General features: G+C 38.0%; 1 protein-coding gene across 3 annotated transcripts in view; it reads right to left on the bottom strand.

Moving 5' to 3' along the window:
- Positions 1-22,124, bottom strand: part of SPTA1 (spectrin alpha, erythrocytic 1) — a 64,788-nt gene that overhangs the window by 5,988 nt on the left and 36,676 nt on the right. For all 3 annotated transcript variants that reach the window (XM_005610224.4, XM_070266945.1, XM_070266946.1), the window contains exons 28-45: positions 20,590-20,689; positions 20,278-20,475; positions 19,349-19,492; positions 18,679-18,782; positions 18,156-18,318; positions 17,494-17,625; positions 16,852-16,989; positions 16,564-16,668; positions 15,272-15,480; positions 13,723-13,843; positions 12,989-13,110; positions 12,054-12,186; positions 8,329-8,427; positions 7,467-7,629; positions 6,802-6,878; positions 4,009-4,218; positions 1,734-2,030; positions 555-667 (exon numbers count right to left, since the gene is read on the bottom strand). In XM_005610224.4, the coding sequence (XP_005610281.2) occupies positions 555-667; positions 1,734-2,030; positions 4,009-4,218; positions 6,802-6,878; positions 7,467-7,629; positions 8,329-8,427; positions 12,054-12,186; positions 12,989-13,110; positions 13,723-13,843; positions 15,272-15,480; positions 16,564-16,668; positions 16,852-16,989; positions 17,494-17,625; positions 18,156-18,318; positions 18,679-18,782; positions 19,349-19,492; positions 20,278-20,475; positions 20,590-20,689 (2,628 nt within the window). The remainder of the gene's footprint in view (positions 1-554; positions 668-1,733; positions 2,031-4,008; positions 4,219-6,801; positions 6,879-7,466; positions 7,630-8,328; positions 8,428-12,053; positions 12,187-12,988; positions 13,111-13,722; positions 13,844-15,271; positions 15,481-16,563; positions 16,669-16,851; positions 16,990-17,493; positions 17,626-18,155; positions 18,319-18,678; positions 18,783-19,348; positions 19,493-20,277; positions 20,476-20,589; positions 20,690-22,124) is intronic.

The raw sequence follows: 22,124 nt of genomic DNA, 5'->3' as shown, positions 1-22,124 counted from the left end.
ACCACAGGTTTAGTAGGCAGGCAACAGAATAGCTTCTTATTAGGTGTTCATAGGAGGCTCTGCTTCTGGTTGTGCCAATAAATACACTATATGTAACCTTGAGCAAGTCAATTTATCTACTGAACTTCTTTTCACACTTGGAAACAAAGATAATAAGGTCTGCTCTGTACACTTTTCAAGGTTGCTCTGGACGTTAAGTGAGGCAATGGATACAGAAGTACTTTGTAAAGTACAAAGTGGTATGTAAGCATAAGTGACTGTTACTATTTTTGGACTGTAATTACAAGCAACAGGAGAAAAAGTGAAAGCATCAAGGAGAGAATACAGAATGATACACAATGGGCAACAGGATGAAATTCTCATTTCTTGATTTTGAAGGGATTGATTGAGAAAGCAATCAATTCCAAATATAAAGCACAGGCAGGATATGGTGATTTGGGGACAATATAAATGCTGTGGGAGTCCCTCCTCCTCCCTTCAGATATGTATTTCATCCCTATGGTGAATGGAGTGTGTGACAGGAGGATTATGAGTTTCAAGGTAGCACAACACACCTGTTCTCCGAGACCCATTGAAGGAAGGCACTGGCATTTTGTTCAAACTCCTGGCACATCTCAAAATTCTTGACCTGTCTTGCCTCTTCCTTTTGTAGCTCCTGCTCCCGTTCCTAAAAGCCCAAATCACAGATAGTGGGGTGCACATTGAAGATCTTTCTCTGCAGTAAAATAACTGTTTTGTAGGCTCAGTTACACATCTTCCTTCTCCCAAATCTAACCTATCTTCCAGAGGCATGTGCCTGCATGTTCATATTTCTTTCAGGCCACCTCTTCTCATCTCCAAAAGGTGAAGAAAGCTATGTCACTTCCCATAAGTATTCACAAGTGTCTCTAAGATGAAGCCCAGTCACAAATAAGATAGCAATAAAGGCAAATCTTTATCTTCTCAATTTTTTTCACATGAAAGTTTTATTTATTTATTTATTTTTCTGCTTTATCTCCCCAAACCCCCTCTGTACACAGTTGTATATTTTAGTTGCAGGTCCTTCTAGTTGTGGGATGTGGGACGCCGCCTCAACGTGGCCTGATGAGCGGTGCCATGTCCACGCCCCGGATCCGAACCCTGGGCCGCCACAGCGGAGTGCGTGAACCTAACCACTCGGCCACGGAGCCAGCCCCTGAAAGTTTATTTAAATGAACATAAAAACAGTCTTAAAGGGAAAGGTAATAGTAACAAGCGTTTCCATCTAAAATTGGTAATGTTATGGGATAATATTTCTTTGTTAAACTTTTTTATATTTTCCATAGTTTCTATGATGAACATAATTATAGACAGACAAAAATTAAATACAAACACACAAAAAGGTACTATTGGAGGTGTTTATAAGATAAAGAATGCCTGAGATGACAGGAATATAGACTCTGAACATATATACAAATCCTCATGAACTTTTCATGATTGATTTTTAAAGCCAACTCTTGGAACTTATTTTTGCTTCCCTGAATCACTGCTAAACATCCAGAACCTTAAGGCTCTCTAAACCATGAGGCATAGGGCAATACCTACTGTGAACATACTTCCAAATTTTTCTTAGAAAATCTAATTTGTCGACTGCCATCCCAGTATAATTATTAACAATTTTCCTTTATTTTTCAAAAGTCCCCCCAACTTGGAGAGTAAATTCATTGGTCATGCTCACCATAGCCAAAGGAACTCTCTGCCATGCCCCAAGTTACCTTGATGATGTCAGATAGGTGCTTCCAGATCTTTTCTAGCACCTCCATTGTTAACCAGGTATAAGGGCTGGAAGGCACATTTAAGGCCTTCATCTGCTGGTCTAGCTCCTGCAAATCGTTGAAATCTGCTTGGGCCTTTGCCAAGGAGGCCAAGAAGACCTCATGGTCTTTCTGCAGCTGCCGAATCTCATTCAGGGAGACACAGTGCACAGGCTCTGACAGGTTCTCCTCAGCATTTTCACACCAGTTGTTGAAAGCTGAAGCCTTTTCTGCAAATTTCATGAATAACTTCTCAGCCTACAGAGAAAAAAAAAATTTTTATCTTTCCCAATAAAGCCCCTCAGCAAGAGAAGACTGTGGAGAAAAAAATGGCTGTCTTTCAATATTTTCAAGGTCAGCACTCTAACAGGGCAGAACTAAAACTAATGAGGACCATGTGATCTGATAGATGGACTGTGAGTTCAAGGTACAAACCCTGGTCTTGGTCTCACTATGTTTAATTAGTCAAGTATTCTGTTACCTACAAGTGAGGAGGTTGAATGACTTCTAGAGTTATTTTAGCTCCAAGATTCCCAAAGAGGCCAGGGTCATTTTCAATGATAAGATTTCATGATTTCTTATTATGAAGACTGTGCTCCAATTCTACCCAGTACTTAGTAAACATGCAAAAATAAATGTTAAATGAATGAAAGGATAAATGATTGAATAAACAAATCTTTTATGAGATAGGCAAATCTAGCCCATCCTTTATCCACTTCCTCTTTCTCTCCTCCAATCTTCTGCAGACCGCGCCTCTCTGATGTCTCTTTGTCTACACTGAGTTGCTTTCCTATCTTCCTTCTAAACTTTGTTTATGACTCATCTCATGCACGAAGCCACTGCTTAAATCCATTTCCTACCCTCTAACTTGCATCCCTATCTCTGCATTACTCTCTGGAGTTAACCATGTGCTCTGGCTGACTGAATTTCTGAATTAGAGAAATAACATGGACTCCAGACAGTAGGCAATCAATAATAGCTTTAGATTTAAAATGCGTCATAGATTTCTGGTCAGCAGATTCTACTTCCAAAGAGATTTATGCTGTGCAAACGAGTTTCATCCCCAAACATAGGGGTTACCGCAGAAAAAATTGGCCCAAATAAATGTGAAATTACAAAAGTATTACACCATTACTTCTTGCCTGTACCCACTTCAGCAATGTATATGTTAAAATAGACCAATAAAGAAAAAGCTAATTCATCCCTAGACAGGAAGGACATGAAATCCTAAGTGTTTTGTATTATTTTCATAAATTTATCTATCAACCGAATATTTTACGAAGATTTTATAAACAGAAAATAAAATAACAAAACTCTTTGCAGTTTGAAAATCAAGTAAAATTGAGTCAGAATGTGAAATATCTTCCTAGAATAGATTTTATAAGTGTGTAAAGTTGCCATTAATTGATGTAAATTTTCCCTTAAGGTTTATTTCTGTACGTCCCATGTTCTTCAATAGAGTAGAAATTAACTAAGGGTCCAGATTGACTGATTTTTATTTTTGTTTCCTAATTCCCCTAACTCCATAGCTTAACTTGTTGTTAGGTACAATACTTCTTATGGTCTGAGAGTGCTCAGTGATTTCACTGACCATCTTGACTTCCTTTTACTGTTGATATTTATTTATGATCAATATCCAATACCTTGATGGCCACTACTAGAAAGAATATTTTAATCAGTTATATTGATATTAAGTTTAATGGTTTATACTGCATTTTCCCATCCATTATCCCTTTTAATAGTAGTAACACAGAACAGCAGGAGATGGGTGGTAGCATTTACCTATTTCATAACTGGAGGAATCAAGGTTCAGAGGCATATATGAATTCTCCCAGCTAAGAAAGGTCAATACAAGATGAGAACACAAGTTTTACTTGTCTAGTATTTGAGTTAGAGAAAAGCAAAGGTATAACTTTGACTCCTGCCTGCCAGTTTTAGTTCTTCCATACACTAAGATCTTCCACCCTCTTGTCCTACCTACCTCTTCCATTACACGTGCCTGGCTTTCATCTCAAGTCAGCTGGATAACTGATAAGTCAGTCTAAAAAATAACTTCCTATCAATCTAAAAAAACAAATTACTTCTTGCTCAATAAGAACATCCTCTTGATTCTTTTCAATGTACTAATTCAAATGTCTATGGATTATCCAAACATGTTTCTAGTATCTATTTCTGGATTCCGTGGCTAACATACAGAAAATCGAAGCCTGATCATGGCTCATAAATTTTTTTTTACCTCCTCCAGGGGCAGCTGTTTCTCTAGCAATTTATGTCTGTGGGCTTTACAGGCTTCCAGCAGCTGTTCCCAGCACCTCAGCAGGGCAGCATGGCGCTCCTCAATGGCTTCAGTCTGGCTATGCTGAGCTGCCACCAGTCGGTCCTTTAGGTCAGTTATCTTTGGCAGTCTCTCTTTCTGGAAGCTCTCCAGACTGGCATCCAGTGTGTCCTGAGAAAGCCCCACAGAGAGGGTGTGAACAAAGAAATAATGCAGATCCCAAGGAGTTATTCACACTTGGGTTCTATCAGATTTTTATCGTGAACAAGATAAGGACGAGACAAGAGTTCAAGTGATGATGAAGGAAAAGGAAATATGACTTAGAAACTTAAGTGAACACTTAGGATTGGAATTATGGTTAAATTCCAATGGACATATGTTCTGTAATTAGATTTTAGGTTAAGTGTAAAGTTAATATTAAGGGAATATGGGAAGATGCATGATACGATATTTCAAATTTTCCAAATCAAAACTAAATCCTTCCTACAGCTCATATCCTTTCTAAGCCTCTTTTTTATCACTTGTTAGATTTTGTGTTTTTGTTAGTAGCAGTGCACTAAAGGCCTTACATATGCAAACTAACAAAAGACCTCCCACAGGTGCCAATTATACAAATGATTTTTTTTGTGGAAATGTTGATATCAGAATCACAAAATTTGAGATGTTCCATTTCCAGATTTAACAGAATGGCTTATATTTGACCAATTCTCCCTTTGAGAACAACTTTAACTACTTGATGAAAGTACAAAAACTCAGTAGGTTTGAAAGAAATCAGAATGCAACTCAGGTAGCTATAACGTGAAGGATCAAAATTCCAGAAACAAGTGAATAGTATTGAAGTAAGATGGTAATATTCTCTGTTACTTCTCCCTTTGAAGAATAAACTAAAGAGGTTTAGTGGAAACCCTTGAAAGGCCCTAGGTGTAAGAGTAAACTGGGAAAGGTTAGCCCTAAAAAAAATCTGAGTTATTTCTTGTTTCATTTAAATCTCTTACCAAAAAGTAGGGGTTGGGTGGGATGGAGGGTGTTAGATTATAGCTTTAAATCAAAACTGATGAATTACTTTAAATGAAAATGGGCTCACTGTTCCAATGAAATAATCAAATTAGATAAATAAAGCAATGCTTAACCATATGATATTTATAAAAGCACTCTGCACTTCCATGTTCATTGCAGCATTATTTACAATAGCCAAGATATGAAACAATCAGAGTGTCCATCAACAGATGAATGAATAAAGAAGATGTGGTGTATATATACAAGGGAGCATTATTCAGCTATGAAAAAGAAGGAAATCTTGCCCTTTGCAACAACTTGGATGAACCTTGAGGGCATTATGCTACATGAAATACATTAGACAGAGAAAGAGAAATATTGTTTGATATCACTTATAAGTGGAATCTAAAAAAGCTGAACTTAGAGAAACAGAGAGTAGAGTGGTGGTTACCACAGGATACGGGGGTGGGGGATGGGGAAATATTGGTCAGAGGGTATAAACTTCCAGTTAAAAGATTAACATGTTCTGGAAATCTAATATATAGCCTGGTGATTATAACTAATAATACTGTATTATATACTTGAAAGTTGCTAAGAGAGTAAATCTTGTATTCTCACCACACACACACACACAAAAAAAAGGTAATTATGTGATGGTTTGCAGATGTTAGTTAATTGGTGGTAATTATTTTGCAATATACAAATGTATCAAGTCAACAAAAATAAAATAAAATATAAAGACATAAATGTTAAAAAAAAACAACTAAAGGATGGAAATAGACACTACAAACACTAAACAAAAATAATTGAAGAGTATACTAGCATGTGAAAACAAGACTTTAAATCAAAATATGTTATTAGAGAAAAAGAAGACATTTCATAATTAAAAGTATGAATTCATCAAGATGATTTCATAATTCTAAATATCAATACAACTTTTAATCTAGCCTCAATATATATATAAATAACAAAGTATTTAAACAACCTGATTAACAACCAAAATCTGAAAGGCAACATAAACCACTGAAAAACGCAGTTTTCTTCAATTGTACATAGACTATTCAGCAAAACAGACCATTTACTCTATGCAAGTCAAGCTTATAAAACAATATAGAATATATTTTTAAAGTAAAGTGGAATTAAACTTGATACAAACATCAAAAAATATAATGTGGAAATGCCCCATGTTTAGAAATCAAATCATATAATATTGAATAACCAATGGGTTAAACAAGGAATTGCATTAGAAATGACAGAAAATTAAGTGAATGATAACAAAAAAGCAAGAACTTTGTGCGATGCAGCTAAAGCTGTGCTTAGAGAGAAATTTATATCCTTAAATTGATATAATAGAAAAGAAAAAAATGGCTAAATATTTGATAACCTAAATATCCATCTCAAGAATTTTTTAAAAAAATCAAGTTAATCCAAAAGAAGGCTAAATATATAAAAAGGTATTAATGGAATATAATACAAAGGTATAACAGGAAGAAAGCAAAAATTGGTTCTCTAATAAAAATGATGAACACCCAGCAGCAAGTCTGATGAGAGAGGGGAAGGGAGGGGAAAGGCAAGTGAGAGAGGGAGAAAAAACTAGCAAGTTATCAATATCAGGAAGGAAGAGGGAACAAGATTACAGGTCTTACAGAAAATAAAACCACAAAATTCAGGAATGAAATAATTCTATGTTTTCAGCTTCTGTGTGATATGGGTCTTGGAGTTCACTAGAACCTGTTAACAAGGAAGACTTGCTCTCACCTGTTTTGCCAGGAGAGCGAGAAAGCCAGCGAGGTCTGCACCATTTCCACTGATCTTCAGGCTTGCTTCCTTCTCAGCTAAAGAGCAAATGTCATTAATTAGAGGGGGAAGATAGTTGGTCTTGTATTAGTCTTGGTAAGGAGAAAAGGAGTATTTACTACAGTCCACAAGAGAGCCTCTTGACTCTCAAAGTGGGTGATTCATTGAAATATGACAGCAATGGGGACCAGTGGATTTTTTATCTAGACTTATAAAGGATAAAACTGACTATAATAGAGCTAGGGCCAAAAGAACTTCTGAGTGTTTCATATAACAAATGAAAATTGCAGATTATACATAAATAATAATTTAATCAAACACATAGTTTATTTCCTAGACTGTATATTTGCCATGGCTCTATCTTTCTGTATATCACATATGACATCACCAATTCCCAATAAATGTGTTTGTGTTTTTTGGTATTATGGTACTTAGTCATCCCATCAGCATGTTTCTGTGTGTGTGTGTGTGTGTGTGTACATGAGTGTAATTGTGTCCAGAAAGGATAGAGTGAGTCATGAAGAAAGCCTCTCTCTTTTTCAAGGTAAGTGAGAAAGCCCCAGGTAACATTCTATAAATAAAATTTAGCAGCATTTCTCAAACCTAAGGCCCCTCATACATCATACCTATCCAGGCTTCTACCACGTCAACCTTCCAATTAAATTGCTGAAAGGCATATTCATCTTCTAACTGTGACTTCCTGGCAGCTATTGCCTTGGCCAGAGAAGGGGCCTTTTCATTCAGAGCATATATCTTGGCAGAAATCTTCTCCTTGTGATGACTTCCCTCCTGCAAAACAAGGTTGAGGAGAGAAGGAGAGAGACAGATATATTGATGAGCATCCAGGGCTAGAAATGTGAATTCTTTAGTACGATTAAAAAGCTCTCATCTCTCTCATTCCAAATATATAATTAATCTTCTCTAGGTCTAGTGTAATTAATATATTATTCATCCATGTCCAAAATGGTCATTTCCATTCCAGCATTTGGACAATCTTCTCATGTTTGCCCACAGAAGTGTGATGTTTTTAGCTGGAGTTGTCTCTGCTTAGGCTTTTTTGTATATCACTTTGATCAATGAGAGTTTGCAAAAGCAAGCATTTAAATAAAAGAATGATTCTCAAATTACGAAGAGGTTTCTCGTGGTATTCCTCCATAAAGCCTCACAAAGAAATGTCTTCACATTCTTATAATACTCTATAACCAAAGCAAGTGATAAGATCTTTATAAATGCCACATTCTGCACATAGTAAGAGTATCAACAAAGGATTTAAGAAAATTTGAAAGGTGTACCTATAAGAACTTGAAAAAAGAATTTCCAGAAAACAGGAATTGAACAGATAATTATTTGCTGACAACAGCAACAAAGACAGCCAGGAAGAAATTGTTAAAGTTTTATGTATGATTTTAGCACTGCTCATGATTCTATATTTGTGCCAATCCCTTTTTGAAAATGATGATTTGACCTAGAATCCCTGGAGGCACTCACCTTGCCCAGGATGTCTTCTCCTTGAGCACACACACTTTGCACTCTGGTCTCATGGACAGCAAAGTCATTATCCAATGCTTCATGCTTCTTTAGCAAGCTCTGAGTAAATGAGTCAGTGAGAATCAAAGCATGCAAGGCTGAACAATCCATCCCACCCGTATTCTGAGTCCCTTTGATGCCATTCAGCTAACTTGGCAGAATTGGTGAGTGTCCACTTCTTCCTGTACATCTCCACTAAATTCTTTTCCCATAACTCTTCACTTGCCAAAAAGGACAATCTTTACAGAAAAAAAAAAAAAACAGTCACAGGAATTCAAGTGACACTCCTTCTAACTTACTATGTTGTGGGGGATTGGAATTGGCCACCCCAAGATATGTCTCTTTGGGATGAGGATTATTTTCGGCTGATTACTTTTAAAAACTGCAGACATGAGAGGAACTCTGGAAAGTAGAAGTTACCCTTTGTTAAGAGACATTTACATTCGTAAAGGAAATCTCCATCTGGAAAGGTGTCTCCCTCTCTCCACCAGGAAGAAGAGGGGATGACCTTATCTTTAGAAACTCTTAGCAATACAGAAGGCAAGGACTTAAATCTACATAATAACCTTACTCTTGTTTACTGTACTTTTCTGGTAATCTCCCATAACTGACACCCCCCCACCCAAACATCCTCCTTTGTAGCTGAAGATGGTATTTAAGATGAGAACATTTGCCATTTTGGTGAGTTGGTCAGTTTTCCTGAGTCTCTCCCACGTATACATGTTATAAAGCTTTGTTTAATTTTCTCCTGTTATTCTGTCTCCTGTGAATTTAATTCTTAGCCTAGTCAGCAGGACCTAGAGTGGGTAAAGGAAATGTCTTCCTCCCCTACAATGTGAACTTAAGCTTTTCTGGATTTTGGAATGAGTGTGTTGATCAAGGTCATGTATAAGGATTTCTCCACATTGAAACTTGTATAATTGAATGAAACATTGTATCTAGCAGAAAAATATCAAGAACATCCTATACTAAGAATGGATCCTAAAGGAAGGTAAAGCATTGAGCTGTCTTTGAATATCATTCCAAATCTTCTCTGTTTCTAACTGCTCTCTGGAACCATGATGTCTGTGTAGCTGGTAGGATGGAGAAAGGGGTGAGGAGGAAGCATGACAAGTAGTACTTTTCCATCTTTTGTTGTATTTTCCTAAGTGTCATTTATACCAGCCCTCACCACCATCACCACCATCACTACCATCCACAGCTACCACTGCTACCACTGCTGACTTTCTTCCTCCTGTCATAAAGGCATCCCACCCATTCTTTTCTTCTACACCACATGCTAATCCAGGCTAAGGGAAGAAATGGATTTTGTATGACTAATATAGTTTTTAACTATCACATTTTGAAAATAAAGGAATTTCTAACACATGGTGTTCTTAGGCATTAAAATAAGATGGTTATTCCTTTTAATACAAGATGTGCTACATTATATTTTATGATTTTATTATTTTCATATTTATGCAGAAACTGTAAATGATGATTGGTCAGATGATACACAATAAAACACTGTCTGATTTAGCCATTTTTATATATGTGTGTTTTTATATAATAAATGAAATAAAGTCTCTTTATTTAAGGAGAAGATGAGGTAATTGGAAGCAAAGCTAAATTCAATATTAAATAAACTCTCTTTTCTCATCTTAGCCAACATGTATGGGCCCAGGAAACTAAAAATGCAGAAAGTCAATTTTTTCTTCATGAATGAGGACGTAGAAGGACTATCTAGATAGATATCTTAAGGTAACTCATGAGGATTATTAGCAATAAGTTCTTATAAAGCCTTTTATTGGTATTTGTATGTCAGTTTTAAAACTTATTAAAATGAGCCTTTGAATGTAATGGTCTAAATATACTAATTAAAAGACAGAGATTGGTAGAGTTGATTTAAAAATTTGACCCAACTATATGCTTTCTACAAAAAACTCACTTCAAATATAATAATATAAAAAAGTATGAAAGCAATTCTTCTGCAGTAAGAAGAAAGCTTTTTCAATGAAAGGTGCTAGAGCAATTGGACATTTGTGGGCAAAATAATTAGCCTTGACCTATGTCTCGTATCAGATGAAAATGAGCTCAAAATGGATGATGAGTTTAAAATTAAAATGTAAATCTCTAAACTTTTGGAAAAAGGCATGGGAGAAGATCTTTGTGATCTAGGACCAGGTAATGAATTTTTAGACATTATACAAAAGCACAATCCATATAAAGAACTCTTAAGTTTCCTTCTATAGTTAAACAAATAAAGGAATGATCCAACTAGAAAATGAGCAAAAGACATGACAATATATTTCACTGAAGAAAATAATCAGATGGCAAATAAGCACATAAAATAACGTTAAACATCACTAGCCATTAGGGAAATGCACATTAATACCACAGTGAGACATCATAATAGGCAAGAAATGGAAACAATATCCTTCAACAGGTGAATGATTAAACCATGGTACATCCATACCATGAAATATTACTCAGCGATGAACATGAAGGAACTATTGTTACACACGATAAGCTGAATGAATCACCAGAGAATTATGCTGAGTGAAAAAGCCAGTCCCCCAAAGTTCCCTACTGTATGATTTCACTTATGTAACATTCTTGAAATGATGAAATTATAGAAATGCAGAACAAATCAGTGGTTGTCAGGGATTAAGGAATGGGTAGAGGCAGGAAGAAAGTGGGTGTGGCTATAAAAAAAACATGAGGGATCCTTGTGGTGATGATAATGGTCTGAATCTTGACTGCATCCATGTCAATGTCCTGGTTGTAACATGGTATTATAGTTTTGCTAGATGTTGCCATTGGAGGAAACTGGATAATATGTACATGGGACTTCTTTGTATTATTTCTTACAACTGCATGAGAATCTACAATTCTCAAAATAAAAAGCTTAATTTTAAAAAGGAGAAGCCTTTGAGAGTGTTTGATATGAAACCTTAAACTGCTTGAAAATGTACAGTGGTGTGCACATGTGACAGAAGACTTTCCAAATAAGAGGACTTGTTAGTTTGAATTATATGCTATTCAGGTTTTAAGCTTTCTTTTGCCAGTTTAGGCCTTTCCTTACAACATCTCATAAAAGTGAATTAATCTCCACAAAGAATTCTTGGTAAATCTCCAAGTTTTAAGGCTAGTGGGCACAGTTCTCAAGGTCCCAAAACAGTATTATCTTATAATCCTTCTCTCAAAAGCTGTAAAAATCCACCTTAACTCAAGATCACACTGAAAACTTGTTCATTTCTTTACTGGGAAACTGAATCCTGTATTTAAAAGTATCTTTAAATTGTGTAAATACTCTACGCACCAAACCCTTCTAAAGTTATATTTTCTACAAACTACCACCAAAGGCCAGACATAAGAATTTTTCCAATTCAGTGCAATATTAGCATTTGAGAGAATCTTAGGAAATCTGTCACTATAAGGAAAGACTTTAACTCACAGAGAGAGCACAAAGCATAGATTAAGCTTTCAGCCCTGCGTTCACACCTGATTGGTTCCATGATCTTGGGCAAGTCACTTACATCTCTGGACCTTGATTTTTCATATTTAAAATTGGTAGAATTAGCAGTATTTCCATCATCTTCTCCCACAAGGAAAAATATTATAATTTCCCAGGTGAAAACATGAGCTACTTAAGAAAAGATTCAAATTAAAGAGAAGAAAATTGATCCATTCAGCCTGTTGCTCACCTGAGTAGCAGCCAATGTGTCTCCAGACTCCCCTTGGGCAACGATAGCTTCCTTTTCACGGATCCAAGCTTCCTCTTCCTTAGCATTCTCCTTGAACTGCAAGTATTCTAGAGACTCTGCCAGTTGAAGCCCTCTATAACAGGGCAGTAAGCCCCAGTAAGGATAAGAAGAAATTAGTAGGCAGTGGGAGTGTAGCAGAGCAGCACAATCTCACAAGGCGGCCACAGTTGATCTGGGCCACAGAACAATCTGACATGTGCCTATTGGTCAGCACTGCTGAGCTCCTGTGACAAGCGGGAGACCCTTGCCCCCAGAAGTCCAGTTTTGTGGCATCATCTACTCCCTAGGAATCTTTGTTGGGGGAAGGAAACCTTGTCCAAACCAAATGTCAAGATTTCATAATTGGAGAATAACAGCAGTGAAGCAGTGTCTCTACTCTGAGCACCGCCGTTCTTCTTATACAATGAAAGTATCATAAAATGCTAGAATCTCTCTTTTATTCCCCAGAAAAATATGTCTTCCTACTGCCAACAAGCATGAAATTATAGGCAGAAATTATTCTTCTTGCCTATATGGTTCTAATTGGGCATATGGCTCTAAGGGAAAACATTATGAAGTGCTGCATGCAATGCTAAAACTAAGGACATATTTAAGTAGAACAGACATGGGGAGAATAACCCGGTATGAAGTATAGCATCTGCAGGGTAACAATGATAAAAGACAGCTACAAGTAAGTGCAGGAGTAGAGGTATATTCAGAACACAAGCAGTAATCACTTTTTCCTTGGAGAAATGAGGGAAAGCTTCATGGATGATGTGGCATTTGAGCAGTGACTTAGAAGATAAATAGAGATGCGTAGTTGGGGAGAGAAGTCAATGCTGCATTCAATACCTACAACCCAGGAAGAGAACTGAACCTCCTATCCCCAAACTCACCGAGCCTTGGCCAACTCTTTGAGCTTCTCCCAGTGTTCAACAAACTGAGCAAGTCGCTTCTGGATCTCTTCTTGTCCCACAGCAGCCTTGTCACCTAGCTTCTCTGCCATATCCAGCACATTCTGAAGAACACACCCCCTCCATGTTGCATTATCCCACAGTCTCTCCCCATTTAGTCATAGTTTTCTGGCAAAGTATCTAGTCCTTCCTACCCTCCAGATCATTTCTAAACTCCGTGGTTCTTAGGGTTGTCCTGAAAATCTTGGAAAAGTGAAGAAAGTTGCAACAAGATCTATCATGCTAAACTTCCCCCAGTATTTGGACCAATCTCTCAGTGTTTACACTGGGCTACTCTCCATGATCTGCTTTATGGATTATTCACAGTCGCAGGCTGATCCTGCTGCCAAACCAGACCCAGAGTTGCCTTCTTCCCACATGGCTTGGCTCAAGTACAGCTTTTCCAGATGTCCCAACCTGCATCCCAATTGTCAACAACGGTGCCCTGAAGTATAAGAGTGCTCCATCCAGGGAAAAGCACGGGTTCCTGTGCAGAAATCTTCTATTCAAGGAGACAAATTGTGAAGGAGAAGAGAACACTTATGAACTCTATGACTGACTTTCTGTGTGACCTTGGCCGGCCCCTTCACAGTTTGTAGCATCATCCTATTTGCCCAAGAAGGTCTACTATTTCTGACTATCTATGTCTTTCCAGGTTCATATTTGACTATTCATACCTGGATGGCAGGTTCATGTGCCACCAGTTCCCCTTCTAGGCGTTTGTGCTTCTTCATTAGGTTCTGAACCCCCGGCAGATCCTTCACATCGTCCTCAGAGCTCACTCGACTCAACCTGTCCCTGGGACCAAGGAAGAAAACAAAAAATTTAGAGTTTAGACATCTGAGGTCATCCTGGAACAATTGTTTTCTAAGAGTGTATGTGTGGCTAGGGGTGGGGAGGTGGTAAATTCTGGAACATTCTGGTAAAAATAACCACAAAGATAATTAATGCCAGAGGCTTTCAGTGAAATTTCTGACTTATGCCAATACATACAAATTAAAATAACATACTAATCTCCATGATATGCACAGCCATAATAGCCTTCCCATTAGTTCCTCTTCCTGTCTAACTCTGTATCTTTCTGTCTTTGGTCAAGAACATACACTAATATTTTTCTTTCCAAAACAAAAAGTGAAAATTACACACACACATACACATATATAAAGAAACACATGTACATATATGACCTTCATGGCTTTTATTATTTTGGCCGTTAATATCAATAATGAGTTTAGGTAGAATGGGTGTAAAGAGCTGACGCTATAGAAGTCATGGCAGGTGGGTTGGTTCTGAGCATAAAATATTTGACCAGCACCACAAAGCACAACCAAACACTACACAGACAAAGTAGTATTATCCTACTGTTTCTAAAAAGGTTCCAAAATGTCCTACTTCTGCCCTATGTACAGTGCTTCCCTCTAATTCATTGATTACTAGTAAGAATCATCGGGTTTGTAGAAGAGGAACATGATGAGACAAGCTTAATGAGATGTAGAGAAAATAATTTGATTTACTAAGATTTTCTCAATCATATTTTTTACAGCAAAAATAGAATTAGTGGGGCCATCCAGGTGGCACAGTGGTTAAGTTCACACGTTCCGTTTTGGAGGCCCAGGGTTCACCAGGTACGAACATATGCACTGCTTGTTAAGCCATGCTGTGGTAGGCATGCCACATATAAAGTAGAGGAAGATGGGAATGGACGTTAGCTCAGGGCCAGTCTTCCTCAGCAAAAAGAGGAGAATTGGCAGTGGATGTTAGCTCAGGGCTAATCTTACTCAAAAAAATAAAAAATAGAATCAGTAATGAAACTATAGCAGGTACCATGTAACATTCTCTGTACAGTGTCCAGTTGGGTGTCACAAAAGATACATAGGATACAGAAAGAATAACAACAGTGATCTCGTCAGCCTAGTAAGTTGTAAATGCCCAGCTATCTTCATGAGCATTACACATTCTATGAATTGTCTAGAACATTCCTTTTGTTCCCAGAACGTATGTGAACCATTGCCCACTGCATCCATGCTTGTCTCCCTCTGCCTGCATCCAGTGAGAGAATTTGGGTAAAATAAAACCAATGTTAACTTTAGGCTAAGGCACACATGATTAAGAAGTAATACCAACTGCAAGAAACGATTATATATTTCATTTCAGCATCAAATAAGAACATGTTTGGTAGATTATCTATTCTGGATTATTCACACAACATGAGTTGGCAGTACATACTGTATCCAGGATTCCTCATTATCCAGGTCTTGGAAGAACTGGAACAAGGCATAGTCCTCTTTCAGTTTCTCATGGTGTGCAGCTGCTAAGTTCTGGACATTCAGGAAGCGGTCGTTGACATTATCCCTTTTCTCCACAATCTGCTCAACGTTGAATGTCCCACTGGAGAGCAGATCCGTAGCCAGCTGATTCAGGTCCTTGAGTGCATCCTAGAAAGTCCCAGTGCACTCAGTGAATAGATTAGTACAGGCATTAAGTAGATCCTTGACTTTAACCACTGCTGGCTCAAGTTCAAAGACTGGGTCAAATAGATTGTTTTCAAAGATATTGAATTTGATTTTATGCTCTTTTAACTCATTGGATAAGGCCAAGTTCAGAAGACAATATAGATAGCGTGACTACATTACTCAAGCTGCACATTTGTCCTTCTGTGTCCTGTTCTTCTTTCTGATGGTTTCCCGTATATTTGCTTCCTCTCCTCAACTAGAAAATAACACCTTGGTGGGTAAGCACACTGTCCCCAAACAGGACCGTCTTCTTCACAGTACTGAATTTGATGTAGATTGATTGGCTGAAATATTTAACAAGAACTACTCTATTGGTAACGTTCTTAGACTGGGCACAGAGCAAACCCAGCCTCTTCTGTGTCTGTTTTCATTCTAACTCTGCCTGCTGTCACAGGGAATATCATCAAGACCTGAAATCTTGCACTTAGAATGACTTAGGCTTCTTGTCCTTTCTGTGAGTATCTGTATCACCAAATAAAACTGATAACATAAAATCCTCCTGTATAAAATTAACACCTGCCAGCATGTTTACCACTGTTCATGGGACAAATCTCTGCTTGACATTTGAATGCAACTCGAATTCTCCATAGACTTTCCAGAGTTTATATGTAGTTCAACTTTACCGCATACATCCCCATCTGATTTTATTGTTTTTCTCTCTGATTCTATGAAATAAACTTCCATTTTCTTTCAAAGACAGGTGAAATATGTGGCTTTGGGTGATGGTGAGTTTATATGCATGCATCAGTAAAAAAATTTTAAAAAGATAGCTTTCAGGATACACTTCCTGGAGTCTTAGAATCTATAGTTTAACGATCATTGGTTAACAGTGACTGTTGCAACAACTCTGCAATGCATGTGTTTGACGTGGTTATAACTGCTGGCTGAGAACACTAAGGTCAGTTTTGCAAGGCTATGTTCTTAAGCTATCTCTTAAGATAGAAGAGAGGAAAATCAGAAACATTTCCATTCCTCCCAGAGGACTTGGATTGCAGCACCACTTACCTCTCGGGTCAACATCTCTGTTTCCAATAGCTGATGCTTCTTGAGCAGGTTTCCTGCAGATGCCAAGTCCCTTGCCTGATCTTTCATGGCCAGCAGTGTCTCTGCCTGGGAATGGAAGAATAAGCAATAAAGCTTCCAGATGAAAACTATCTTTAAGGAGAACAAGATTAGCAACTATGCCCTCAAACTTTTCCCATGAAGAGTCAAGCAAACTGTTCATGCATAAATCCATTTATCTGACAAGTATTCAGTAGCTCCCATGTCCCCACCATTTTCAGGTGCAATCACCTCTGAGAGCCAGAACTCAAAGTCTCGGATGCCTGTGTTGAACCTTTGTTGGCGACTAGCCTCGTTGAGCTTCTCTCCTTTGTCAATTGTTCTTGTATACAGGTCATCCCAGTGTTTCTGCAGCTCTTCCAATTGACCCTAACCCAAAGAAATTGAGGGGTCATTATAGTTTTTAGGATCCTGGGTCCTATGACAACTTGAAAGGATAATGTAGGACGGCTCTGGAGTAAGGTACTAGTCAAAATCTGCCAGTACTTGAATGTCATACATTTTAAATAATTTATGTTTAATCTAGGAAAACAACAAGAAATGTTAGGAAAAAATTTGAAGAAAGGGTCCTGGGCTGATTACAGCAACTGATGTCTAAATGCCAGAAAACTTTTGGCAGTAGGGATAGAAAATGTAAAACAAGCATAATACTTAGGAATTAAGTCTAAAGCTTTTTTGGAGTTCTTGGTACTGACTATGATTGCAGTCATAGGATCTGAGCATCACTGTTTTCCTCCTTCTTTGTGCAACAATAAGAGGGAAGACTATTAACAGAACATCTTTCATATCCCTATACATGAAAACATTGAAAAGTAAAAAATTTCTCTTCCTGTGCCTTTGTAGCCCCCAACCCATCTTGAGCAGAATCCCTACCTTCACGATCTCTTCCTTGCCATCACATGCCCGCCGCTCAATCAGGGAATTCCCCATGTTGATGACTCGGTTCACATGCTCAGCTTGGCCATAGACATCATTTTCAAAGGTTTGGTGCTTCAGGTATTTCCTCTGAAGGGAAAGCAGAAACTAAATTGCCATCTTATTTAGAGAAGCAAGATAAGGTAAATTCTGTTTATAAAGAAGAGTTAGTGTTTCTATCATAACCAAAGTGATGATGACTTCTTTTTTTTTTTTTTAAGGAAGATTAGCCCTGAGCTAACATCTGCTACCAATCCTCCTCTTTTTCTTTGCTGAGGAAGATTGGCTCTGAGCTAACGTCCATGTCCATTTTCCTCTACTTTATATGTGGGATGCCTACCACAGACAGCATGGCTTGGCAATTGGTGTGTAGGTCCACTCCTGGGATCCAAAGCGGTGAACCCTGGGCCACTGAAGCAGAAAGTGCAAACTTAACCTCTGCACCACTGGGCCAGCCCCGATAATGACTTCTGAAGACCTGCTCCCCATTTGCCTCAGAAGTCCCTGAGGTCACAGACAGTGGCCTCAACAGTTAAAGAAATATTCAGTATAGGGAGATGGCTAATCATCCAACAATCTGGGTATGCTGAAGTTTTCCAAGATTCCTATTTTGAACTTGCCTGAATGTTGGTGGGGTCTTTGTAGGATTCATCACAGGCTATGGGCAGCATACTGCTGATCCATTCTTCCAGGTCTTCAAGGTCATGGTAGAATTGTTTCAGGTCAGCATAGTCGCCGAGTTTCATCCGCTCAGCAGTCAGCTGTGCTTTCAGTGCCTTCCACCTGGAGGAGGTGGCCAGATCACTCTCTGCTCTCTACCCTTCTCCCAAACTCTGATACCATATCCATGAATCTTCCCATTTTCCAACTTGTTCCTTCTCCTCTCATTATTTATATGTTTATATGTTATGTATAACATCATTTCATCATTTTCAAGTATAAACACAGTGGCTAAGCCAGGTAATTTCTAAGGTAACTTCTCTGTCTTTATTTTATGAAGTCAGAAAGTTTTCTAAAGTTTCAAGATAGTTTTAGGCGTCTAGAAATAAGAAGAACTCAGTGTTACCCCAATCCTTAATGCTAGCAAAGAGAGCACTTTGCTACATCTTTCTATAGCTCACAAAACAATTTCTCAGGTCTGACCTGTCTAGCACATGTTGGAGCTGAGCAGCAATCTCTTCCTTGGCATAGTGGTCATCAGCTATGAGCCGTTCAGCAAAATGTTCTAGTTCTGTGATCTTCTTTTCCTAGACAAGGGAAAAATAAAAAGCCCAGGTGGCTGGAGATGATGCCCTTATTGCAACCCTGACCCCTCCTGGAAAAAAGCAGAGATATTCTTTGTGGCTAGACGAAAGGAAACAAAACCAGGCCAAAGGGTAAACACCTTACAAGGAGGTGGCTTTCAACTCAACAAGAGGAGAAACATTGATAATGATTCTGAGATGGGCTACTTGTGTAGTACTGAGTTCCTTAAAGAACACACACTTCCCATGGCCAATATCCCACTTCCTGCCTTGGGTGGGATATTGGAATAGACAGCACGCAAAGTCACTTCCAATTCTAAAAGTTGGGTTTTAAAAGGCTGAACTTAAAGTAAGAAATTTCAATGCCACATTATGTCTTCGACAAGACTAAGACACAGTGTCAAGAGATGGTGTATTGGGAAAGGGGTTGCCAAGTGCAACCAAAACTTTTCTGTAAGAAGTAAATGGGAATAAAAATACTTATAAATCATAAAACTACAGACTCACGTAAGATTTCTCTTATTATTACTAACAGTTATTATTGGAACTCTTGTATTACTTGTTATTACCTGGGTAGTGATTGCTGTGTCCAAATCATCACGTTTCTTCATCAAGGCCTCTAGACTGTCTAAGAAACCTTTATCATCTGACCTCAGGACATTCTCACGTGCCACCATCCAGCTCTCAGCCTGATCACAGTTCCCTTGGAACAACTATGGGGAATGAAGGTAGAGGTATATGATATATCATTCCAAGGGGACAGAGGAAATTATCTCACCCTCTCCTTTGATATTATATAAGAAATCCTCTAAGTGGTGCTTATATTCTTCCAAGAAGCATTCATACCATGAATCTTAGCTATACTTGACCTTTTACTCTTACCTGAAAACACAATTTTTATATAAGCTATATTCCTTTCTTGGGGTGTTATTTCCCATATCCTACATCTGGTGAATATTGGCTGGTTATTTCTTTAAGACTCTGGTAAACACTATGCTTCAGAGTAGTCTGTGACACTCTTACTTCCTTCTCTCAAAAACATTAATCACTCCCTCTTCTTTAGCCTCAAAACATTCATACATTTTGTTTTATTAATAGTCATCTTACTATACTAGGATGATCTTTCTACATGTATAATTTATCTTCTTAAGAAAATGGAAAATCCTACCAACTTTTGTGTTCGCAGGGCCCTGCACAGAGTAGGTTCTCAATAAAAATCAATCAATCAAACCCTCAATCAATAAATAAATTATAATAACCCCACTTCATGCCCAGGACTCCCTCTTATTTTATTTGGCACTTCTAATAGAGATAGGAGCAAAGAATATCAAATGATCAAGCTACAAAGCAGAGAATGCAATGTCAGATAGTCAAGAGACATCCTTGCATTTATAGGAGGAGAAGTCCAGTGAAATGAGTGCCAGTACTAACCATGTAAAATTTCATAGACAGAACAGACTGAGGCCAATCCTGCTTAATGCCTAGGAATTTCCTGTACCTGCAATTCCAGACACTGATCTAGCATCTTCTTGCGTTGTTCCCAAGCTTTCTCCAAATCATCCCTCTCTATCCTGACAGCTTTAAGCTTTTCTTCAATTTCAGGACTGGCATGGTGACCACTGATTATAAGTTCTGTAGCAAAATCTTCTAAGTCCTGGAAGGTGGGAGCCTTGGCATTCATGTCAGCATGATGATCCTGTGGGAAAAATGAGGAGGAGACTGGTGAGGCCAATGACATCTCACCAAAGTTGTTAAGTGAGGGATGGTTGTGAGGTCATGTGATCAGTGGCTATGACTTTTGTAGCCATACCTGATGTCGCTCTATCAAGATCTCTGTGCCAATTAAATCTTCAGCCAGCTCCTGTGATGATACCATGCCATGAATGCCACTGATCCAATTCTGTAGGTCCCTAGAGAAATAGAAATGTTGAGAGTGACAAGAAAACCTTGCAACTTGCTACAGGGCTGTCTGTCCTTGGGCTTTTTCCTCTCTAGAAAACATTTCCAGATTAACACTTTCTATTTGGCTTTATAAACTTCACAGATCTTAGGTTTGTTATTTTCATTGCCTGACAACAGTAGCAACCCCTTGCATTTGAAAAATCTCTTCACATATATTATCTCTTTCAATTCTTGTAACTATCTTGTATAGAATTCTGAGAATTATTTTTCTTCCATTTTGGAGATGAGGGAGTCAGCTGACAGAAGGTAAGTGATTCGTCTGTGTGATATAACTACAAGACATCCGAACTAGAACCAAGACACTAGAATTCTGGACCAGTACATATTCCATTACTCTTAATTATTCCTGTTCCTTTAAAGTGGATTCTTGGATTTAAAGATCATCTTATTATGGAATCTAAAGGAAGACAAGTCCTTCCTCTTCCTTTTATTCCCAATAGAATCCAGCACATGCTTCTGCCCACCACACACACACACACACTCACACATGCACACACATGCACACACACAGACACTCTATGTTGTTACCTAAATCAGGGCCTATTTCCTACTCTTTTAGACATCAAGATGTTAGACAAGGAGGGCTAAGGTCCATCCTCACTAGAGGGTAAATGTCAAATAACCATGCATTGAGTTAAAATTATATATGATGGTCAAATTAAGCATCTCATAAAGAGTGCCCTACTCTTGATGCTAAATAGGAATCATGAACTCTAGGGCAGAAAAGTCTCCTCTTTTGTAAACTGTTTTATTCCCTTATTCAAACAACTAAGTTTTGTTGGTGCTTACCAGCTAGCAAACATTGTGTAAAAGACATATTTATGTCTTCTAGGAGCTCACGCTTTAGATTAAAAGAAAGAAAAAAGCAAACAAAATTTAGACACTAATACCTACTAAAAAAAACCCTGAAAAGCAAAAGTGTCATAAAGAGGTAAAATAAGATATTAGAGTTGCTCTGTGAGTGGGATTATTACTTTTCCAAGATTGAAAAGTGTGACTTTATAAAGGAAAAGAGGTGGCCTTTAATTTGGAATCTGAAGTCCAGATAGACTCTGTATATACAGGGATATATGCACATTTATATGCTTTTGGGGAATGAGTATGGACGTTGTTTATTTATACTGTGTGAAAAACTATAGCTTTCCAGAGATGGTGTATTGGGAAAGGGGTTGCCAAGTGCAACCAAAATCATTTGCCAAAATTTGACTCGGTTTTTTCTTCAAAAGTATTGCATTGTGAGCTACTACTTTCTGAACCCTCAATCCTAAATTCTCCTCCTAGCAGACTGATACTATGGGACAGAATGTGGGAATTGTTCCACAGATAAAGTATGTATTTGCTAGACTGTGAAAAGGTCTAGACTCTTTAGTAAGACATTGAAAA

The sequence above is a fragment of the Equus caballus genome, chromosome 5, assembly GCF_041296265.1.
Source record: "Equus caballus isolate H_3958 breed thoroughbred chromosome 5, TB-T2T, whole genome shotgun sequence".
NCBI classification, from domain to species: domain Eukaryota; kingdom Metazoa; phylum Chordata; class Mammalia; order Perissodactyla; family Equidae; genus Equus; species Equus caballus.
Note: the sequence above shows the minus strand (reverse complement) of the source record. Positions and strands in the feature narration are given on the sequence as shown.